This window comes from Lutjanus erythropterus, chromosome 1 (genome assembly GCF_056507025.1).
Source record: "Lutjanus erythropterus isolate fLutEry1 chromosome 1, fLutEry1.hap2, whole genome shotgun sequence".
Lineage (NCBI taxonomy): Eukaryota > Metazoa > Chordata > Actinopteri > Lutjaniformes > Lutjanidae > Lutjanus > Lutjanus erythropterus.
In genome coordinates this window covers 2,555,519-2,576,204 of record NC_139317.1, presented here as the reverse complement: position 1 = coordinate 2,576,204, position 20,686 = coordinate 2,555,519, and the positions used below count along the sequence as shown (strand labels likewise).

The 20,686-nt window shown below is 40.8% G+C and overlaps 1 protein-coding gene across 1 annotated transcript in view; it reads right to left on the bottom strand.

Moving 5' to 3' along the window:
* The window catches only part of LOC146332465 (SH3 and multiple ankyrin repeat domains protein 2-like), a 318,816-nt gene that overhangs the window by 157,988 nt on the left and 140,142 nt on the right, over window positions 1-20,686 (bottom strand). Inside the window, exon 11 of the mRNA XM_084717344.1 lies at window positions 1,500-1,566. Coding sequence (XP_084573470.1) covers window positions 1,500-1,566 — 67 coding nt within the window. The remainder of the gene's footprint in view (window positions 1-1,499; window positions 1,567-20,686) is intronic.

Here is a 20,686-nt window from a genome sequence, read left to right as displayed (position 1 = left end):
CAACAGTCAGAAAAAAAAACGCACCACCTCCACAGCATTTTAGAGATGAAGAACTTTGTAAAACATATTGAAAAATATACAAAGTCACATTTTTCATCAGGTATTCAAGACTTTAAGGAACAAAGAAGAAAACTGTAAACTTCTTATGATGCCTCACATTCATTCATGTTCATACTGTAAGGAAATGCCACCACAGCAAAACCTCCAGCATGTCGCTGGATTTGTCTATATTGTAGACAGCGGCGATGTGTGGACGGCCTCTGAGTTCATACAAATCCACATGCATACATTATTCATCCACCCCTCACCAACCCAAACATGGTATTTTCTGTACCGGTCCTTGTAAGTTGCACTATTATGTCTAGCAGCACAAGCTTTCCAGGTGATTTTGTTATTGATGTATGACTGTTTTCATTAACTATTTGCTTTAATGATTAGAGAGGTTGCTTTCAGTTTTGTTTCCATGTGCACACTAATGTCTCATGCTGCTGTGCCTTGTGTGTAAATGCACACACAGCATCTCTCTTACTTAGGAGACACACTATTTCCCACCCATTAATCAGAATGATAGGTTTTATCATCTGCAGATTAACTTCAGTGCCCAGGCGGTGCTCCAGATCCTTTGGCTTCAATGTTAGGGAGCTGTCATCTTGTCTATCATTATAAAAGGTAAAGAACAACTTTACTGGGACATATACAATTATACAGGGTACACCTATACAGCCAGATTCAGTGTCTGCATTTGACACACATGAGCAGTGGCTGCCCACTGAGCACTGAGGAGGAAACCCAAGCAGGCACTGGGAGAATCTGCAAACTCCACACAGCTAAAGATACCAGTATCAATACAATAGCATATTCAATTTTTCATTTTAATCTCATTTGCAAGAGTGCATGTAAAACAAAACAGTAAAAGTTCAAATCTTAAATTTAGCCATGTTTGTGGCTCTGTCAATTTGGTATCACTTAGACTAACTCAGATTTTTTAACTCCAAAGAGCTGTCGTTGAAAGACAGCAGGGTCATGACCCTCAATCTGACACACACACAAAAAGAACTTATGTTTTTTTCCTAAAGCCTCCACAAAATTCATGAAACTGAGCATTATACTGTGTAAAAACAATCACTATCAAGAGAAGAACGGTTAAATCCATCCACAGACTTAATCACACAGAACTGCACAGACCAGTGGATGCCTCTGGAGACCGACCAATCGGTTCCCACTAAAACCAAAGCCTCCGCTGGCTGAGGCATTGATCATTTCTCCCTGGCCTAATCGGCCCGGGATTGTCCTGGTGTAAACATAAACTTTCATCCTCTTGGCAACGCGCTTGTAAATCCCACCGCGGGGATTATACCGTGAGGTCATTTAGGCGGATCAAACCACGGGGGGATTTGAAATGTATCCTGAGAGACATTCAGGAACGCACGCTGGGTGGCTGAAGAAAAGGTGGACGGATGGAGGAGAAGAAAAGAAGGAGCTGCTGCTCTGCCGCTTACCTATATCTGTTTCTTTGTGGTTCTTGATGAGTTCAGCGAGCTCGAAGTTTCCAGCTATAATGGCCACCTGCAGAGAGAAACAGATAAAGAAGAAATAAACATCTTTATAAATTCTTCCAGATGGTGGTATGTAAAAAAATTAGGAAGCACAAAAGGGCATAAAAAATACTCTACAAGCGTGCATTTTACAGAAATAGCTTCTTGCAGTAACAGATCATTTAAATAAAAATACACTCTGGTTTCCTGCAGAATACCTTATAAGGAAATACAGGTGATGTTTCCAAAAGTAGCCGAGTTTAATTTGTTAATACTGAAATGAAAGCAAAAAGCTGCTTAATCACAATAATGAGAGTAGTTTTCTCCAAACACTCAGAGTTTGAACTTGGAAAAAAAATCCAATCTTCATGGCTTTAATCATCTGCAGACAGAAATCTATCTGTGACACGCGCACACACACGTGTACAAGTCATGATTCACACATGGCATGATGGCGTGTGCACAGAGCGCACATGCAGAGTCACATGTTTGTTGTATGTTTGAGGAGGAAATGAAAGTTGTTACGGAGGCGGGACAGACTGGAGACTGCAGCAATGGGGATGTTGCATTATTCATTAGTTAACACATGAAAACAAACGGTTACAGTTTATTTGAAGTAGCGTGCGTCAGACTGACATGACATTATAACATCACTGTGGACTAATCTTTGGCCGATCTGAACAGCATTCAAAAAACTTGATATCTACCATCCACAGAACATCTGTGTTGATTTTGGTCACAGTCAAACGAAGCCGTGTGGAGATATGAATGTTAACTGATTTTTCATATTAACTGAACTTACAATGTAGCCTAGCAAAAAATAAAATAAGAGCTCCAAGACACAAAAATCAGCTAAAACAGGAACACCTGGAAGATTTAAATTGCTCTATGGATAAAAATGAGAAAAGCTTTAAATTGTCCTGTGTGTCGTTCCATGCTGCAGGTGCACAATATGAAAACATGGATTTTCCAAATTCAGTAAAAACAGTCGACACCTGCAGTGTAATCTAATCACTTGACCGAGTTTGGTAAGAGCCCACATTAAAAGAAAGCATTGAAGGAATATGAGAAAATAAAGGACCAATGAGAGCTTTATAAATAAATAAAACATGGTGTCTTTCATGCTGTACAGAGAGAGAGAGAGAGAGAGAGAGAGAGAGAGAGAGAGAGAGAGAGAGAGAGAGAGAGAGAGAGAGAGGGAGGGAGAGAGAGAGAGAGAGAGAGAGAGGGGCACCAACCTCAGTGTACAGGTCACAATGATGGGTATTATACTAAAAAAAGTAGAGTGACAGACCTCTGAATTGACCACTTGGCTCAACAGTCTGGGAGAAGTTCATTAAAATACACTGTAAAAAGAATAAAATAGTTGAGACAACTTAAAATTTCAAGGCAACGCCACCACAATAGATTTCTGAGTTTTGATTCCAACCCAACTCTTATGTTTTGAAAAAAAAAAATTGCTGACCTATAATCTTAGTTGAGATAATTTACTTTTCTTCTTTAGATAAACTTGAATCTTTCAGTTTTAGAATCTTAAAAAAAAGTTTCTAAAATTCAGTTTATCTAAAGAAGAAAAGTAAATTATATCAGCAAAAGAATCTAAAAAATCTATTGTAGTCCATTGCCTTGAAATCTTGAGTTTCTCAACTTTTTTGTTTTTACAGTGTAGAAATTTGGAAAAAAGGCATAAAAGATGATGTACCTCTTAAACTGAAATGGTTATGAAAAGGTTACACATAGATTTTGCCTAATTTTAAGGGGTCAGAAGCCAAAGAGGTGAGGAACGGCTACGACAGGATTCACCGTTACGATACATCGATCTGGATCAATATATAGAGTCAGTGTTCAACGATCCAATATTATCGATGCAAAGTAAAAATATCGATCCATATGATCATCTTTAAGATACAACTTTATCTGGAATATAATATGAATATTGAATCTAGTTGCTTTTGCTGAGATTATATAAATTTTATGACATCAATCGCAGACCCCTGAATTGAATCAAATCGAAATCATATCAAAGCAGAGTTTGTGACATTGGCAAACATCATATCATTGTCCAAAGAATCGATATAATATCATATCATGATAAAAAAAAAAAATCAGCTTTAAAAACATGGAAAAATAAAGAAACACAATCTTACTTTAAATCTTTCTTGCTGCTTCTTCAGCTGTAAAAATTGAGGCTTTAATCCGTGGTGTTTTCAATATTTTGTGCATCACATTACATCACATTTATACAGCAGGAAAATATTTGTACAACATTATGCAATCCAGTACAACAAACTGCAGCCTAAAGGGTTCAAATCAGAGCCTCTCTGAATTGTTTTTTTTTCAACTATTGTATTGAACTGTTTTGTGAGGTTTTGTGTTTGTCTGGTCATTTAATCTACAGTTGAAAGTTTCAGTTATTTGAATGTGTGATCCATTCTGAGGCATCCTGAGCTGTACAGTAAATTCAGTGTTACAGCCCAATCATTAGCTTTTTTTGTTTTCTTTTTGTTTTTTATATAATTATTTTTGTATGTCTATTACCATTGTCATTATTGATTTATTTCAAATGATTTTATTTCATTTTTTATTTCTGTCATTGTATATGAATGTGACCAAGGATAATATTATATAAAATCAACCATTATTTATGGCTTGCAGCTCTCCATCTAGATTAATTTTTGACCCATAAAAGGCATATTTGATTGTATTATTTCCAGTATCTTATATCTACTTTGAATATTTGGTATTGAATAAATGTCTGACTGTTGAACACGAGGTTGATAATTAATTGGTAATTTCCTGAACTCTTTATCTTCATTTGGCCAAATTAAAGGGATTTTACTTGTGAATTTCTGATCAACTGGCCACATCACACAGAGCAGTATGTTCTGTGTGTGTCCACCAGGGGGCAGTAGAGGGGTTTCCTTGTGTAGCTGCTGGCTGTAGAGGTTGTTACACTGTCAGTGACCCAGATCACGCTGCCTGTTGTCTTGCTGCTGTACAGTCGTTTGTTTCTGCAGGCGCGGAGCTCGTGGGGTGTTACAGGACTTACAGTACGCCTCGAGTCAGGATCATCGACGTAAAAATAGTCAGGTCCATTTTCCACTGACATGCACACACACGCACACACGCGTGTGCACACACACCTCAAGGGAAACCCAGCAGCATTATATAAGCATGCCTGCTCTGATTCCTGGAGAACAAATATTCAGGAGGAAGTGAGAGATGAAGAGGAGAGTGATGAAGGTGTATTATTAAAGCAGAGTTGGCTGAAGAGTAGTAATCCTGCTCCCGCCCTCCACAGTTGACCTTTTCCTCATATAAATAAAAACACAGCACTTCCGACCAGAAAAAAACACTTGGGACTCTCTAACGAAGATGTTTTGCACCAGCGCGGATCCTCTTGAATTTTTCAACACGCCGCATTAATATACAATATATTCAAGAATTTTTTTACCCTGAAAAAAGAAATATGCTTACTTTGAACTAAACTGTGTGTCAATAGATGTAATCTTGTGCTTCTTCATGGAAGAAAATGTGATGTTTCCTGTGAGCGCGATGGAGGAGGGGATGTATGTTTCATGATGAATGCCGCCTCGATCTCCCACTCACTCGGAGGATCTCCCACTGAGTGTGACACATCTATGACAGGCCATTCTCCCAGAGGAACCCGGATCCCAGTACAGGCTTACTGGATGGGATCGAGTAACACGACAGGAAGAAGTGACAGAGTGACAGATGAAGCTGTCAATTCAACTGTGGCCTAAATATAATTGTAAGATGTTTGAAGCATTTGGTAAAGTGGTAACAGTTTGCGTTTCATTACAATCTGAACTTCACTGAACCTTAAAGACACAGCATGCTGAATCTCTGTGTTATTCGTGTGTTGTACACCTAACAGGAAATCAATTAGGGAGGGTCACACACGAAAACCATGAACTTCTAGTAGTATTTGTGATTGGTAGAGATAGACAGTATATCTGTTAAATGTATTTAAAATAACTTTTGAGTATTTTGTCATTTGTATTTTGCTGGAAAAAATAAGACGTAAAAGATGTAAAATAACACTCATTATTATCATTATTATTGTTCTTATTGTCATCATGATGTCATGCAATGACCACATTCTTGAGGAGCTACACATGCACAAAAACTCATCAAAGTTGGCATAAAATTTAAACATCGTGGGATTGGCATGGCGAAATGGCCCGGCCACGCCTCTGAGAACACGGCCCGGGTAGCACTTTTCACCAACATGCACCGAAAATCAGTAGCCATATGTATCATGCTCAGACATAGAAAAAAGCATTTTGAAGCCATTGCCTGAAACCAACAGGAAGTAGGACATTTTTCATTTAGTGGTCATTTTGGAGGATTTCCATGTATTGTATTTTAACAAACTCTACCATTGACAATTTCAGAATTGGTGTGCGCCATCTACGCTGATTTGTGACCAACTAGTGGATTGACCACAACAGGATAAAATCTGTGAAGAAAAGCTTTCAGACTTTGAGGATGAAATACCGTGAATTATTTTCATCTTTGTTAAACTGCAGCGTCAAACTTTTCATGTTCGATAGATGCCTGGTTCCTACCTGAAGGCACCTAGTTTATAAAACTCATTCTGAGTCATAGTGCCACCTACAGGCAACAGGAAATCATGTGTTTTATTCTTTAATGTGCTCTTCCTGGCTGGTTTACCAAATCCAGCTCAAATCTGCTCATTAAAGCCTGAAGACCTCGATGAAGTCATATTGTGAAATGTGTGAGGTTTTGTCTAAAAATGATATACTGAAACAAAATGTATAATTTATATGTGTTCATATGTGCACCATCTGCTGGACACACAAGGTGACATGAAACATCATCGTGCAGTGTCCATAACACATGAGAACTCGGAGCCATGTCAACTGTTTAGCATCCGGGCCACATTTGCTGTATGCCCCGACCTGCACAGGTCTGTGTATTTGAAATTCATCACTGAATATGTTATTGTATTCTCAAATAGGACAAATTTTTTATCTCTGGGTTTAAACAGAAGAGAAACTGTAGAGACCTAATCACAGTCTTTGGCTAAATGCAACTCATTTGGTGTTTGGTGTGAAGTGACGTAACTCAGAAACATAAATAAGTAAATTAATACTTTAAATAAGCTGACGCTGACTTCTGGTTTCACAAATGCCAGTCTTCTGGGTTAAATTCCTGTCTTTGATCCATTCCATGTGAAGGTTTTCTCGCTATTTATACTGCTCTGGTCATAATTATTACAGCCACTAGGGGTCACCGCCTAACAAAAAATGTAAAGCTAGCATAGACGGCAGCTGTTTTTCTGGTCAGGATTGCCTGAAACTACCCAGCATGAAGCCCTGAATTTCCTACCGCCAAGATATCTTGAGGGGTCAGACCCATATTGAGGCTACCTATTATCAGGTAGTATAGAATGTGCTTTTGCATTTTCAAATTAGAATTTACTTGTATTTTAATTAAGTACATTTTCCATTCCAGCAAAGTCTAACAAAGTGAGAGGTGATCCATTTTTTCATGAAACCTTCTTTTCTCCTCAGCGTATTTCTCGTGGTGGCTTTTACATCTCACTTCCACATTAAACTGCTGATTTGTCCACCACCCACTGACGCTTCTTGGGGGGTCACAGTTTGACGCACTAGCTGAGTCGTGTATGAAATGTAGGCTATTTAAAGTCAAAGAATTGAAATGGACGGTGGATGATGAAAATGTAATGCATTCATTCCATGTCACGTTCGGGAGCCGCCATTTGACTGCGCGTCTGCACTTTAAAAAAAACGCTGCACTAAAGACTTAATAGTCATGGTTTTGTGGCAGTAAGACAGCAGTCTTTTGGAAAGGCACACAAGTCTATCCTGTTGATTCAGAGGTCTAAAGATGTTAAGGTGTAGCCTGGTTAAAACCAGTTACAATTGATTTTCTTTTCTTTACATATCTTACACAAAATTTTTGTTTCCAACAGCATTTCAGTGACTAGAGGTGTGAGACTGAGTCACAAGATTTGGACTCAAGAAACAAATTTGATGCTATTAGACTCAACTTGACAAAATCAAAAAAGACTTGCAACTCAACCTGGACTTTTACAACAATGATTGATGACTTCACTTGGACTTCAGCCTCTTGACTTGAAAATACTAGATACTTTCCCCCAAATCCATAGATTAAAAAGTCTTAACATTATTCATTCTCAGCAAGTCAACACTTAATTCACCAGATCCACTTTGTTTGGACCAATCCAATGGCAAGGACCCACAAAGAACTAACACCACATTACTGAGCTCCAGCTGGAAACAATGATACCAAAGATAATTTTGTTCCAAAAAACTACATGTAGGTGCAGTTCGAAAATGATGCAACAACTTCAAGCTTTGTTTGACATTTGAAGTTGCACAAAGAACAGTAAGTCGAGGCTCTGTTATTAAAATGACATTACAATTGGTCCGTCCATCCAGTCATCTTCAACCGCTAATCTGAAGTCAGGTCGTGGAGGTAACAGTTCCAGGCTTTCCCCGCACATATTAACCAGCTCTGACTGGGGGATCCCAAGGCACTCCCAGGCCAGGCTGGAGATATAATCCCTACACCTAGTCTTTGGTTTGCCCCATCGCCTCCTCCCAGCTGGACATACCTGGCACACCTCCCCAGGGAGGCGACCAGGTGGCATCCTCATGAAATGCCTGCATGGGTTATATTTTCATAAACTGCACTCATCACTGAACGGGGTGACAACTCTAAAAACAGGTGCAACAGTTCTACCGGTCACCTTGGTGTTCTAAGTTTGATTGGCTTGTTTACAGCCTGTCTGACCGCCTGACTGCTTGCGTTTCTTGCCTCACTGGACCCGAGCTCAGCAATTAATTGACTGATAAAAGACAAGTTGCACCAAAGATTTTCTTCAGTGTTAGAGGGGATTTGGTACTGCACTTCCATTAAGCTGGGAGACTCGCAAAAGTCAAAGTCAAACACTGGATCCTACGATTTCTATAATGCAACAGCATCTATCATTAGACACTTCCCATTTGTTAAATGTCCACTTCTTGTAAATCCTTCATCTCCAGCTGTAACGCAGGATTTCTCTTAAAAATCTGGTGGATTCCTCTTTTAATATAAAAGGGATTATTATGGATCAAGAATAGTGATGAGTCCTGCTTTAAATTAGCAGTAGTTCACTGATTATCTCAGATGCTACTGATTGGTTTGTCACAAAATTGGGGAAATGATAGCCTGTCAGACAATTTTAAAGCATCAGTAGCAAACTATTTTACCTTAAAATAACAGCTTCAAAATGATATTGATGCTACACTGACTTTAATAGGGTGAACGGTGCCTCTGTCAGAACCACTCCACAATGTGACACCAGTTCACTTAATAGAGCCTGAGGAGAATCTCACAGCTTTTGTTGCTAAAACTGGGTGGAAACAATTAGAGAGTTTTTTAAATAGAAGTCTTTAAGGCAGTGCTTCATATTGGGGTGGAGACGTTGTGTGCCTACCACTGAGGAGAATGGAGGGAGAGTGTTGTGTCCAGTATGAAGTGTCCTAGAAAAAATGTGGGTGTACATTTGTCAGCAGCTGTTCTCGCCACTGTTCAAACAACTATTTTGCAAAATCCCCAGTTGACTGGTTGTTGAAAATATCTCTGATTGTCTAGAAACTAACTTTGCCTCAACTCTCAGTGATTTAAAGTTTCCTGATGGACAGATAGCTTTACCTATCACTAAAGTAAATGCTAATTGCTGCTAATTGTAGCTGTTTTTAGCTAGTTAACTTAATTAGCTGTGCAGCTAGTAGTCCTATCAGCTGACTCTATATGGACTGGGAATTTGGTGGGAAAGTGTTGGATGAGGAGGCAGGTGGGATCCTGCAGGAAATGCTAATGAGGAATAGCCCCGAAACAATTAAAGAAAAAAAAAAAGAACAGAACCAATCACCGGTCTTAAGGACGGTCCTTCATATCGGGGCAGAGAAGTCCTGTACCTACCTCTGAAGAGAATTGGGAGAAAGCGAAAGGTGCGTCCTTGAAAAAAATGTGGGTGTAGGTTTGTCAGCAGCTGTTCTCTGTTCTGTATTTTGCATTTAGAAATCCCCAGACAAGTGGCAGGCAACGAGATCTCTGATCATCTGAAGACTATACCTCAATACTTAGTGATTTATAGTTTCCTGATGGACAGATGGCTTTAGCTAGCCTGTTCTCGCCACTGTTCAAGCAACTATTTTGCATTTACAAATCACAGGCAGCAAGATCTCTGATCGTCTGGAGACTAGCTCTGCCTCAACTCTCAGTGATTTATAGTTTTCTGGTGGACAGATAGCTTTGCGTGTTGCTAAAGTAACCACTAATGGTTGTTAACTGTAGCTTTATCTAGTTAGCTTAATTAGCTGTGCAGCCTATTAGTCCATTATATGGACTGGGGAGTGTTGGAGGAGGAGGTTTTTCCGACCTAGGGCAGGTGGAGGGAAGAAGCAAAGAAGAGAAAAAGAAAGTGACAGAACGAGAGGCTGCTGGACAGGTTAAATGTTTGAGTGTCTTGTACTGTTGCACTTGTTTGATGTTTGGCTGTGTTAGCAAAGTTGTCGACTCACTAGTTTTTGCTAATAAGTAATGAAATCATTACAACAGTGGTGTACAAGTGAACTGCACTTAGAAACTGTAGGTGCACCAAAGCGCAACCAACCAAAACAAATCTTGCATAACGCTGCTTTAAAAGGCACTGATTGGTTATATAACTAAAGATGACTGTGTACACTGCTGTGATTCCAAATACAGGTTAAAAAAGTAGTTTTTTAAAAAAGCCGTTTATGAGCCCTAAGAATGGAAGTAAACCAAAGATGGAGTGCAGTCTTCAAAAGAGATGGCATACTTAGTGTTGCTTTGTTACAACACAACTGATAGATGTATGTCACTTCAGTTTTCATTCAACTCTACATGAGTATTTTAACGTGTGACTGATTTCCTGTCAACATAGTGAGAAATACATCACTAAAACATCATGACAGAACTGTACTTGGCTCTGAATTTGGCTCTGCAGGGACATGAGAGCATTTCTCACTAAACAGCAGTGGACAGGAAGCAATGAGCTCCACATGAAGTCACTGGCAGTCACGGTGCTGCTGGAATGAGGAGTTCACTGAAGCATGGACCTTTGGGTGCAGGATTTTAATCAGGCATTTCAGCAGGAGTGCATGCTTATCATCCAATCCCATTATATCATTTGATTTCTCTTCGCCTCTCTGCACTGATTCAGCTGTGGCCCACTTGCACTTTTCCTTCCAGGCACTCAGAGGAAACCGGAGTTAAAGAAGCAGAGCAGGAGAGGGGACAGAGGCCAGCAGAGGGCGCTCGCCTCAAGCTTGATTTTAATTTTAATTGGTAAGGAAATATAATGTCAGACCAGGTAACCAATAAGCAACAGGAAACACAGTTCCAATTCATCCCTCATTATCATTCCACGGCCTACCACCATCACCACCATCACCGCCCCCACATCACTTCTTTCCTGTTCTGCCCTGGTCGTCATGGAGACAAATGGTTGTGTATAACACAAAGTGGGAACGTGCAGCCGTGTGGAACATCAGCAGAGGCAACAAGTCGGCCAGATCACAACCAAGGAAAAATCAATCAACAATCAATAAAGAACAAAAGTCCAAGACAGGAAGGAGGGGAAGAGAGCCAGGGGTCCTGCTGAGGCAGAGGAGCTGCGTGTTGCGATTGAAATAGAGTGCATTACCCATCAATTACAAACTTTACAAGGTAATCAGACTCCAGTACTGAGAGACTGAGGGTGCCAGAGTTATTGTATTCTCCTTCATAATGCCCACTGAGTCAGTCTGGGTTACATTCAGTTATTACTAAAAAGTCCTTACACACAGATATCCTCAACTTTCTCCACTGAGTTTTTAAGATGAAGACATTATTTTCAAACATGTACAAAAAAAGGTTTCAGCACAAATGTCTGTTTAGCTGTATCACAAGAAAGTTTGCAACTGGGCTGCCACTTTTTTTCTGCTTGAAAACAGATCAAACACCAACCCAACATGCAGATGTCACCTAGCATTAAATCCCACGTTTCGTTGCTCTGATTGGTTGTAGGTCTGTCAAACTGCATCCAGATGCAATAGACATACTAGTTGAGAACACCCCTTGTAAAGGGACAATGAATGGAGAAATTCCACACTAATTTGTATCTGTGAATTTACTCGGCTGGATTGATCAAAATATCTAATTGACTGTTTTGGACATTTTAAGGCAGGGTAAAAATATTTGTATATTTATGTATAAATATGTTAGCAAGCAGACATCCATCCATCCATCCATCCAGCAGACACAGAGAAACATCCATTTGGTGCCTTTTCTGAAGTCTGTGGCCACCTGATTAGTCAAATATTCACTCTCCTTTTCGATTTGTTTTGGTCTTGACCAACTCTTGGGGGAAATATCTGACTCTTTAACTGCCAAATGCTCCATTATGTTCACCACACAGCCACTGGCTGGAAGTGTACAGTGGATTTCTCACAGCTTTTTGCTGGAAAAAAAAAGCTGCCTGCTGCTGCAGATGAGGTTTATAAAAGCAGTCAGACCAGTTTTTAAGGGTAAAGTTGCCATAACAGCAAAACAGAGAACTAAAAGGCAATAAACTGCCAAAGGGGGACTGTGTTCTCTGTGGGTTTGTCACTATGAGTGACCCCTTTCACATTATGCAAACTAATCTGACCCACTGGCAAAAAAAACAATATTGATTAGTGCAGCTTCAACAACTGATTTTAAGGATGATGCAAATTTTGGTAATTTTGCATGGAACAAACTAAAAACATCAGCTTCAGAATCTTTGTAGTGACATGTTTTTGCATATGTGCCCCCGTTAAATCATTTTCTATTACTTTCAGGTGCTGTTGCTGTTAATAACTCCCACTGAGGGACTGGGAATGGGGGGATGGAGATGGAGGTCTCCCTGCTAGCATCTCTTGGGCTGCTGTGACCAGCAGTTGTTGCTATGGCACCAAAACTTAGCTGTTTATTCTGGGTTTAAGCAAGATGACTCCATTAGCATCAACAGAAGTATTTATGCACAGAAAATAATTACATGACAAAATGTCTGTTTTTGCTTCGGCCAGATGACATGTGCGCCTCTGGAATAATCTGACGTGCACATTTGAGTACTTTGACAACACTTTGGCATTCTGCACTACACGACACGTCACTGGTGGCTGTAATTTGCAGCACATGACTCTGAATAATAAGGCAGAGAGAGAAGCAGAGGGGGAAATCATGTCTGACTTATAGTGTGTGCCAAGGGCGATGGGTAGAACAAGAGAATGTGTGGGGGCAAAGAGGGCAGGATACAAAGGGGGAGGAAGGAAGTAGAAAATAGACAATGAATATAATGAGGAGTGGAGAGAGGAATAAGATTAGAAGAACCGCAGAGAAGAAAGTGCAGAACAGATATAAAGAACAGGGAACTGAAAATGGAGTGAAAGGAAGGAAGGTAAATGAAATTAGGTATTATAAAGAGGATGAAAAGCTTAAAAGAGCACAGAGGTGAGATCGGGGAGATGCAAATGCCGAAGAAGAGTTTGAGGAAGTGGAGCGGATGTGACCGATTGTTAAAGGGGATTGTTAAATAAAGAAAATGAATTTTTATCTCTTTGAAAGCCCTCTATCAAGAGAATGGGACACTCAGAGAGGATGATGGGAGTTTTCCATGCTTCAGATTCTTTTCCTTTTGTTGAATGCAACAATGGTTATCTGGCTAAGCTGTAGCACACACACACACACACACACACACACACACACACACACACACACACACACACACACACACACACACTGCCAGAGACTGAACTGACACATGATATTATCAAATGGCATGGCCGCACACCCACACAGTGTCCTAATTAAGAGCACACGCAGCAGCGCGGCGTACGCATGCCTCATTCAGCTGTGGCAATCACGGTTTATTAGCATTTGCACTTTACTGTTGTTAATTTGGCTCCTAATGATGGTGTTTTCAAGCAGTTCCCTCAATCAACGAGCACGCAGAAAGCCCACTCTCTTCACAGAACGTCCGACTTGGTAAAAACACAGGCACACATAAAGAGCCACACAGTTTATAAAAGGGGATTCCCCTATTAGCAAAACCTTAATGGAAAAATGTAATGACCCACTGCAAATACCTTGTACTACAGTACGCTAACACTTGCATATATAGATGAAACTGCAATTTACAGTTTCATTTAGCAGACACTTGTATCCAAAGCAATGTACATCAGAGAGCTGATTCAACACAAGCAAAGATCTAGTCATGAGAGAACAACATCAGTACATCACTACAGGCAGTGTGAGAGTCCATGCATAGGATGCATGCTTTTTTTGCAGTCAATCAAGTGCAGAGGTCTTCATGACAGAACTGAGTCTTTAGTCTTTACCTAAAACCTGAGTTCTAGGAGTAGAGTTAGGTGGGTCACCATAGCAAAGGTCTGAGAAGCCAGGGGAGTGGATTATTGCACTGAGTGAGGTGGTATATACTGAGAATAGAAGAGGGCTGAGCACTGACCCTTGAGGAACCCCTGTGGACAATCTGCGTAGTTTAGACACTTTTCCCCTGCAAGAAACTCCAAAATATTTCCCTGATCTGAACCAGCAGAGGGCAGATCCTGAGATACCAGGCTCACTGTGTCAAAGGCAGCTGACAGATCTAACAACACTGCGTGCACTCACGGCAGAGTGACCCTGCTTAAAGCCAGACTGATTCGGGTCATACAGGTTGTTCTCAGACACTTGGTTTAAGACAATCACATCTCATATCCTAGACAGAAAGGCCAGGTGTGAAACCTGTCTGTAGTTTCTGACCTTTTTTGTGTGGACATGGTTGTCCATACACTTTTGGCCATATAGTAAACAAAAAGTATTTATACTCCCTGCTGTTTTAGTGACTTCTCAGTTACTTCTCCATAGTCCGTAAACGGCGGTCAACACATCCCCACTTTGGTGTGGAAAACCTGCAGTGGGAACTTTTGTTTCCCTCTTCTGGCAGTTTAAGTAACTAGACAAACACTGTTGACGTGTGCTTGTGATGTTAGACAAAGCTCAGCGAAGTCCCAGGCTTTTGTTAAAGAATAATTACAAAATAAAGAGAAAGTTCCATTGTTCTAATAAAATAATCCTAATAATTATTATTATTTAGGTAGGATAAATGTGATGGCTACATAGCCTACTCCAGTTATTTTAAAAATATCAACCTGAAGCTAGCTAGTGACCAGATCCCAACAAACTAAATGTGGGACAAAGAAAGTGTTCATGTAGGACAATGTGGGACATGTTACTAGTGCTATCTGTATCTAGCTTCATATAGTTACAGTTTCCCACTCTGTGTTAGTTTCCATCATATTCCGCCTAAATCTGGGTAGTTTGTGACTACGCTCCTCACATTTTTTTCTGCAGCATCTGTCCTGCAGACTTTTGAAAACTAGAGAAAATTAAAGGACACGAGACAAGCATCTGCCCCCCCAGTACAAACACAGTAATGCAGCATCTGTATCTGCCCTCAGTCCCTTCTTTCGGCGATCTCTAACGAAGAAAACTTATCTGTGTTTGCTTTTGCAGTTGATCGCTTTTTGACTGTAACTTTTTCTCTGAATGCAGAGTTTCTTTTTTATCTGGAGCATCAGAAACTTTTCTTGGATGCTTGTTAGGCTTTTCTGCCATGGGCTCTATCCAACTCCTACTTGCTGTAGCCTAATCCATTGCTATGGTTGCTTTCCCCTTCAGCTCTGGCAAACCAATCATTTCTGGTTGTCATACAGTGCATCAGCACAGGCATGTCACCACAGACACCAGATTTAAAAACTCTGGTATACTGCAAAATACAGGCAGATTTACCTGTTGAAGATGGCCTTAATCAGCACTGTTTGAAGCTGCTTGTCAAGGACTCGAATGTAATGGACATTTATTTATATGTAAAAGTCCTGCACGCCAGCTTTAAACAGGAGTCACACAGACACAAACAAACTAACAGTTCGAGGCAGCAGTAGACCAGCTCTGTGAGGTAAAACTATTGATTTTATCAAAAGGAGTCCGGTGATAAAACGCATTGAAAAAACAATAAAACGCCTGATTTTTTTTAGGTGTCTAAGATTTATTTTGCTACTGACCCTCTCCACAGCAGTGCATTGCTAAATTCCCTACATCAGTACTCCTGTCACTTTTCCAAACTGGGACGTGTCAATCACCATCTACTGTAGTTAATACACTGACTCATACAACCTCACTTCAAAAAACTCAGACAGTCCCTCTATGATTCCCCATGTCAAAGCTCAAAAAATGGGGCTAATAACTATACATGGCCAAAAGTGGAAACTTCTGTCCACACACCTTTGTACTTGGGCTTGCTTTTCTTGGTTTGGGAAATCATAATGCAGCAGCATACAGTAGATATTTTAGACAACAGAGCTCTTAAAACTCTGTGACAACAGTTTTTGCTTGGCCTTTTAAACACTCCTGTGGAAAAAGCTGCTCTATAAAGAAATAGTTTCCCCCATTACGTGTGCAAAAGAGAGATCCTTGACCTCAGCCCCATTTAACACCTTTGGGGTTAATTGGAGCTCGACCTGATCACCCAACATCAGTGCTGAACCTCAGTGATGCTCTTGTATCTGAGTGGGTGCAAATCTCCTGCAGCCAGCTTATAAAAGCTGGTAAAAAGCCTGAAACCAGACAAACCATTTTTGGAATGACATGTTCCAGAATCACACATGGGTGAAATGTTTGCATGTCCACATATTTTTGGCTGTATTGTGTATAAATGTCCATCCTAACGTACTCTGGCACTTTAAAGAATGAGATTCACTGGATTCCTGCCGAGTTATGTAGTGAAGTAGATCACGTGTTGTAATTTGTAGTTTGTCTTTGATGCACTAATCCTTCTTTCTTTCTGCCTCCGACCTCGGCTTCAGTTACTGATTTTCTTACATATCCAGGAAGGCCGGCCGCTCAGAAAACAAGCATAAACTTGTTGGATTCAGCTCTTGGCTCCATGTGTAGGTGGAGAGTGCAACAGTGATAAAGATAGTAAGAGCAAGAGAGCGAGTTTCTCCACTCGAAAACAAGTGAGAGTCCACAGCATGTCTAGTGGCTGCTTGTTGTTCTGCTGTCAGTACAAGAACTGCTGTTTGTCTCTTTTACAACAGATTTCTGCCTGTATGTTCGTTCAAAGCCAGAACAAAATGTTGGCTGCAGAAGGAACCCATTAGTCAGGAATTCTGATGGTGTTCCTGTTACTGTTATCAACTGATAAAAAAAATATTCTGCTTTTCTCTAAAGCTATGGTAAGATTGCACTGTAGTGTATATGTTCTGGCATTTTTATACAAAATTCTGGTGTTTAACTTAATCATTTCAAGCAAAGTGTTTGCCTTAAAGCAGCATGTATATATGTGACTATTCTACCTTAAAACAACAGCTTCAAGAAAACAGACTGAACGCTGACTATGTCATTCCCACTCTGCATCTCGTATGCCCGTTTTCTTTGGTGGCCACGTTGGGACAAATGGGTAACACCTCAGCTCTCTGTGACTTGCAGAGTTTCCTGATGGACAATGAAGTACACTTCTGCTAAATGTAGCTAATAGCTATTATCTCAGTTAGCGGTACTGCCTGGAATTGGAGCTCAGAGCACTGGGGCAGTGTTGGCTAACACAGGAGCTTTGGACTGCGTTTGGGGCGTGGCGCTGGTGTCATTCCAGAAAAGTAGCTGGGCAAACAAGCAACATAAATTGATTTTACTGGTCATGGCTACACCACGACCACAAGAGCTGCTCATGGCTATTCTACGCAAGGATTGTGATTCCATCTGTTTTTGACAGAAGCTGTGTCAAGCTGCACAGAGCAGATCAAGTGGGCCACAAGTCAGTGGCAGAAACAGCGTAGAGAATTTTGTAAATTTTCAAAATAAAAGACCCTGTGCAGATTTGATCATTACAAGAGATATTTATCTATCTATTTAGCTTCTATCCATGGTAGAAGCCCCAAAATCAAGGAAAAATTACTAAATCAACAAAATCTGAGAAGGGTCAACATAATCAGGTGGACAAAACACTCTGAAACGTTGCTTTTGGGGCATGAAGCTGTGTGGAGGACAGATGCAGCACTATGCAGCAGATGCAGCGTGCCCAGAGGAATGAAGAAGTAAGTTACAGACATCGAGGTTAAGAAGCAAAGAAGAGACAAAGAGAGAGTGACCGAGTAAGAGGCTGCTGGTCAAGGATAAATGTGGGACTGGCTTTTCGCCGTTGCAGAGGTTGGTGAAATAAAAGGCTGACAGACAAATGGCAGACTGGTTTTCTTCTTGTTGGACTAGTCAGTAATATTATCTGCTAATAAAGACAAAAAGGTCCAAAAAATATCTTTAAAAAGAAAGAAAATCAGCATATAGTTGTCAAGTCACCATGGGCTCTTTTCCACCAACATGGAACCGACCCCATTCCGGTTCAAGAATTTTTAACTTTTCTGAGCATTTTCACCAACAGTGAAGGTATTCTTTGGGATATTCTATACGTCATTGTGCATTGTGCAGCGCTTTCTGTTGACGACTTCCTTGATCTCAATGGTTCTATTCAAAACTAGTTGAAACGCAGGCTGGTTCACTAGATAGCACCATAATTCCAGGGAATTCCTAGAATGGAACCACTTGGAGAACCAGAGCTAATCTGGTGGAAAAGAGTCCCATGAGCCTCCAGAAGAGCTTCAGTGCTTCTTGTCAGAGATTCTCCAAGTCTCGCACTACCTGAAGCAACACACCCAGGCATTTTTTTGTAACACCAACCAACTTTGTCATTACAGAACAGAAATATTTGCTGGGTGTCTGGGAGTCAGTGACATGCCTGAACTCCCACGAACAATCAGAAACCTCAATACAGTTATGATCATACATACAGAATAACAATGTTTCTCATGTTCCATGTAAATGTCATGTCTCAAACATGATCCAAACCAGGTTTAGATTCAAAACTGGGATACTAGTGTGCACACAAATTTATCCAATTTGTCATCCATCTCTTCAATCAAATAACACAACAGTAATATAATCAGGAATCTACTGAATAGTTCATATGCAGATTTTTCTTTAAAGGGAAAAGTCACCACTTTTTAAGTGGATGTCCAGTAAGTGTTGATGGGAAAAGTAGCCAATTTAAGCAATAAATTCCTCAGTGTTGCTACATGCACTGAGCTTCTGACTCCCACGCCCAAAATTGCCATGTATCACAACCCTAGCCAATAACTATTACTTTGCTGGCCAAAACATGGCGTTAAATGACAAAAATACTCATCTAACGGGCCCCCTGGCTGGAAATATGAGCTAAAATAGCCTGTAGTTCTTTAGCAACAACACCAGGAACAAACTGAGGCATTTATTGATTTTGCCGGACTTCAATTACTTAACATCCACATTAAAATGGTGAATTTTCCCTTTAAATCTATAGTGTTAAGTGATATTTAAGAGTACAGCCTCACTTGAAGAAAGTTCGTCTTTTCAAATCCATCATGCAACAGAGCAGATTATTGATCCTGGATGCTGCAATGGACTCAAATAAAAGAGAAACATCATGCAGAGAGAAATAAAGCTGCACGAATCATCCATCCATCCATCCATCCATGCATCCATCTGTCCGTTCGTTATACTGTACATGGAGCCAGTCCCACCCTACAGTGGGCGAGAGGCGGGTTCCTCGACCGATTGCCAGTCAATCACAGCGCCAATTAACCTGCATGTCTTTGTCCTGTGGGAGGATCCAGACCACCATGCAGGAAGAACATGCAAACTCCACACAGAAGGGCCCCAACCAACAGGCAGGTTCGAACCCACCACTGTACCACCCCTGCACCACACATCAACACGGGAGAGCTAAATCTGGGCCACGGCTGCACACCGAGCACCACAGGTGAGCGTTCAAATGCTGACTAACACCCTGATGTGATCCGCGTTCGGCCCGGGCTCACTCCCTTCATGAAGCGCTCTGGCTAATGAAGCGCTCCACTGGAGTGGCTGTGGAGGACAGTCGAGGGCCCTGTGGGACTGCCTTTCATAAACGCCCGCCTGAATAAGGCTCTTTTGTAACTCAGGCGTAGGTTATGAGTCAATCATTCCAGCTAGGCAGCTCTTAGCGCTGCTGGGGCTTTTTCCCAGGGATGGATGAGCGGCTGAAGCGCACACGCATCAACCATTACCAACACAAACATACAAGTCAACATGCAGAAGCATACATGGAATACCAGCTCATATAATCACACACGCTAAAATTTTAGGTCTGCTGGTATGACAGTGCCTCACTTTTATAAATAATATAAATCTGAAATAACATGAAATCATTGATTGATTGATTGATAATAACAGCATTATTGTTTTCTTTAACTTGCTACGTTTCACATGAAATCAACAGCAATTTTGGATATTTTCTCAAACTTTCTCTTCTTGTTTCACCAGTTACAGTTTAAAGTTCCCATGAATGGCTGATGGAGAGATTATTGATTACACGTTTACTTTAAACAGGCAGTCAGAGAGGGATGTATCATGGATACATGATTGATATTTAGAGCAGCCAATAGGATTTTGCAGTACGTCCCCCGACCATGCAGCTAAAGCAGTCCCTGGCTGTAACGATAGGATGGAGAATAGTCCTATTAGCGCACTCTTCTCGGGCTGAGAGCTCCCAGTGAACATGACTGGACTAAAACTACAGTAGTGAGGTAGTTTTCTTGCTAATTTTGGCTCCCAGCACGTGGGGCTAAGTCTTTGCTAACCAAGCTAACAGCATTTAATCATTCACTGAGTTACTTTAGCAATAAGTAAAGTTATTTTTCACCAAGGAACCTCTGCCAGCGACCTCAGTACAGTTTTTCCTGACTGTCTTGGAGGCTGTGTTAACTGGGACGAGGCTGAGCCCGGTTCTGTTGTCAGCTAACAGCTAGCTGAGCATCTGGAGGACATCATGGAAAACCAGAAAATATTATCTCCATTAAAAAATGATCCAGTTTCACCCAAATCAGTGACTAAAATTCTAAAATTGTGTTTTTGTACAGTGAGGTCAGGCTGCCTGAAACATTCCATTCCGCTCCGGTGACTTCATGGATTCTCTTTCC